General features: G+C 55.2%; 1 protein-coding gene across 1 annotated transcript in view; it reads left to right on the top strand.

The window, feature by feature from the left end:
* POLRMT (polymerase (RNA) mitochondrial (DNA directed)) overlaps positions 1 to 3,502 on the top strand; it is a 20,590-nt gene that overhangs the window by 2,104 nt on the left and 14,984 nt on the right. Inside the window, exon 3 of the mRNA XM_011963980.1 lies at positions 1,928 to 2,529. Within this exon, the coding sequence (XP_011819370.1) occupies positions 1,928 to 2,529 (602 nt within the window). The remainder of the gene's footprint in view (positions 1 to 1,927; positions 2,530 to 3,502) is intronic.

Raw genomic sequence — 3,502 nt, 5'->3', positions numbered from 1 at the left:
AAAAGATAAAAAACCTCTCACCTGTTAATACTAAAAGTATCTCCTCAGTTTTGGAGTACACTGAAGGTGGATGTCACACTTGTCTTTTCATTTCAGTAATCTTATTTTTTTTTTTTTTTTCTTGTGTGAGGGAGTCTCACTCTCTTGCCAAGCTGGAGTGCAGTGGTGCGATCTTGGCTCACTGCAGCCTTTGCTTCCTGAGTTCAAGCAGTTCTCCTGCCCCACCCTCCTGAGTAGCTGGAACTATAGGCGTGCACCACCATGCCCTGCTAATTTTTTGTATTTTTAGTAGAGATGGGGTTTCACCAAGTGGGTCAGGATGATCTTGATCTCCTGACCTTGTGATCCGCCCACCTCAGCCTCCCAAAGTGCTGGGATTATAGGTGTGAGCCACTGCGCCTGGCTGCCTGTTTTTTTTTTTTTTTGAGACAGCGTCCTGTTCTGTCTCTCAGGCTGCAGCACGGTGGCCTGATCACGGCTCACAGCAGCCAGGAACTCTTAGGCTCCGGTGATTCTTTCACCTTAGCCTCCGGAGTAGCTGGGACCACAGGTGCGTGGCCCTATGCCTGGCCTATTTCAACCATCTTTTTTTTTTTTTTTGAGGCGGAGTCTCACTCTGTCGCCCGGACTGGAGTGCAGTGGCCGGATCTCAGCTCACTGCAAGCTCTGCTTCCCGGGTTTACGCCATTCTCCTGCCTCAGCCTCCCGAGTAGCTGGGACTACAGGCGCCCGCCACCTCGCCCGGCTAGTTTTTTTTTTGTATTTTTAGTAGAGACGGGGTTTCACCGTGATAGTCAGGATGGTCTCGATCTCCTGACCTCGTGATCCGCCCATCTCGGCCTCCCAAAGTGCTGGGATTACAGGCTTGAGCCACCGCGCCCGGCCTTTTTTTTTTTTAAGATGGAATCTCACTCCATTGCCCAGGCTGGAGTGCAATGGTGTGATCTTGTCTCACTGCAACGTCTGCCTCCCAGGCTCAAGCAATTCTGCTTCAGCCTCCCAAGTAGCTGGTACTGTAGACACGTCACCATGCACAGCTTATTTTTTGGATTTCTAGTAGAGACGGTTTCACCATGTTGGCCAGGCTGGTCTCGAACTCCTGACCTTAGGTGATCTTTCTGCCTTGGCCTCACAAAGTTCTGGGATGACCGACGTGAGCCCCACGCCCGGCCAGCGATAGGTTTCCAATAAGGCTTCCTTAGACACAAAACATTTAGGCACTGATTGGTTGGCAAAAGTGCAACCTGAGGCAGTACGAACAGGAACCTTGTTTTCCCTGGAAGCAGTGGCTCAGTGTTTACTAACTCAGCATCCACCAGCTTAGACCATGGGAGCCTAGGAGTGTGTGTGTGTGGCAGCTCCACCAGCTGGGGGGTCTTGCTGAGGCAGGGTGCAAACTTGCAGGCCACGGTTGAGCCAGGGAGTGGGTGGCTCGGGGTCCCAGGAGCCTGTGCGGAGGTCCTGAGGTAGACCGTGAGTGGGAGGGGCAGGGGAGGCTGGGGAGGCGAGGGGCGACCTGGATAGATTCTGGAGGCAAGCCCGGAGGAGGTACTGAGAGGTGGACAGAGGGAGTTGTCAGAGACCCCGGGGTTCTTGGCCTGGGCACCTGGAGGGTCGGAGTGGCCCGTGACCAGGGAGAACCTGGAGGGTTGGAGTGGCCTGGGACCGGGGAGACGCGGTGCAGCGGGTCTAGGTGGGAAGTTGTTTGGGCTGCTGAGTTTTGTGAGGCTCGGGGCTCGGGTGGGGAGGTGCGTGTGTCTGGAAAGGAGGGGGCGGACCTTACGGCGTTGTTGGGACATACGAGGAATTCATCCCTTGGGTCCCAGTGAGCTCAGCCACCTGCACCTCCTGGCCCGGCTCAGGGTCCAGAGAGATGGGTGCTTGAATGGGGGCTCCCTCTGACGTCCTCCCCCTCTGCCTCTCACAGTGCTCCAGGCGCGGGTGCGGCAGCTGCAGGCTGAGAGCGTGTCTGAGGTGGTGGTGAACCGGGTGGATGTGGCGCGGCTCCCAGAACGTGGCAGTGGAGATGGTGGCCTCCAGCCACCCAGGAAGGTCCAGACGGGGGCCAAGGGTGCCAGCCCGGTGCCCTGTAGCGGCTGGGCACAGAGACTGGAGAAGGATAAGTGGGTCCAGCGGATGCGCATACAGCAGTTGAAGGCGAACCTGCAGATGCCAGTCCAGAGTGGGGAGTTCAAGGTGCTGCCCAAGCACCTGCAGGTGAAGCCCCGGCTCCTGAGCAAACAGCTGGCCATGTTCCTGGCCCCTGAGAGCTCCTGGGAGGAGCAGCTGCCCCGGGTGCTGCAGGAGGCGCCTCGGAAGCTGAGCCTCGACGTGGGGCGGGCCCCATCCACGGAGGCCCAGCTTTCAGGTCAGCAGCAGAAACTTCTGGCCTTCTTCAAGTGCTGCCTGCTCACCGACCACCTGTCCCTTGCCCACCACTTGCTGGTCACCCACCACAGCCAGCGGAATAAGCAGAAGCTGCTCACTCTGGACATGTACAACACCGTCATGCTTGGCTGGGCGCGGCAGGTGAGTGCAGCCGGGAGCCGGGACACCTGCCCTGGTCGCTGGAGACAGGAACTTGCCCTCATAGACTGGACTTTTATCTCTTAGCCCCCAGGTTCAAGTCCTTTGTTTTTTATTTTAATAATTCTTTCAGGCTTTTCAAATACAAATCACATGTGATTCTCAAATTTTGAAAATGGCCAAAAAAGTAGGGAGAAATTCTGCTAATGTCTTTGGCATTTTCTTCCGGTCTTTCTCAGGGCTCGTGAACCTGTCTGGGCAGGGGGTGCTTTTGGCCTCATCGGTGGGCAGCCTGCGGAGCCCTGGTCAGGATAAGACTTTGATGTTGGGGTTGACTTTGCTGCTTTCTCTGGTTTCCTGAGGCGGAAGGCCGGGCGACTGTGCTGAGGTCCTTCTGTGTGAAGCGTGGGTGCTCACCCCTGTGGGCGCGGCCTGAGCTGGATCCCACCAGCGTCTTCCTTGTGGTTCATCTGGGGTGTTTTCCAACTTCTCTTGCCATTTATTTATTTATTTATTTACTTACTTATTTAGAGATGGAGTCTCCTGTCACCAGGCTGGAGTGCAGTGGCGTGATGTCGGCTCACGGCCGCCTCTACCTCCTGGGTTCAAGAATTTCTCCTGCCTCAGCCTCCTGAGTAGCTGGAATTACACGCCCGGCTATTTTTTGTATTTTTAGTGGAGACGGGGCTTCACCATGTTGACCAGACTGGTCTTGAACTCCTGACCTCGTGATCTGCCTGCCTTGGCCTCCCAAAGTGCTGGGATTACAGGCATGAGCCGCTGTGCCCGGCCAGAGTTTCTCCTTGGACCCCTTGGTTGTTTTGGAGGGTGGTGTTTATACACGCTTCAAGGGAGCAGACATTCCCAGCTTTCTTCCACCCCGTGGTCCTTCAACCCTAATTTTGAGAAACGGAAGTAAAAGTTTGGCTTAATATTTGGGTAAACATGGGATACTATTTTTTTTTTTTTTTTTTTT

This window comes from Colobus angolensis, unplaced genomic scaffold (assembly GCF_000951035.1).
Source record: "Colobus angolensis palliatus isolate OR3802 unplaced genomic scaffold, Cang.pa_1.0 Scaffold64, whole genome shotgun sequence".
Classification (NCBI taxonomy): Eukaryota; Metazoa; Chordata; class Mammalia; order Primates; family Cercopithecidae; genus Colobus; species Colobus angolensis.
Note: the sequence above shows the minus strand (reverse complement) of the source record. Positions and strands in the feature narration are given on the sequence as shown.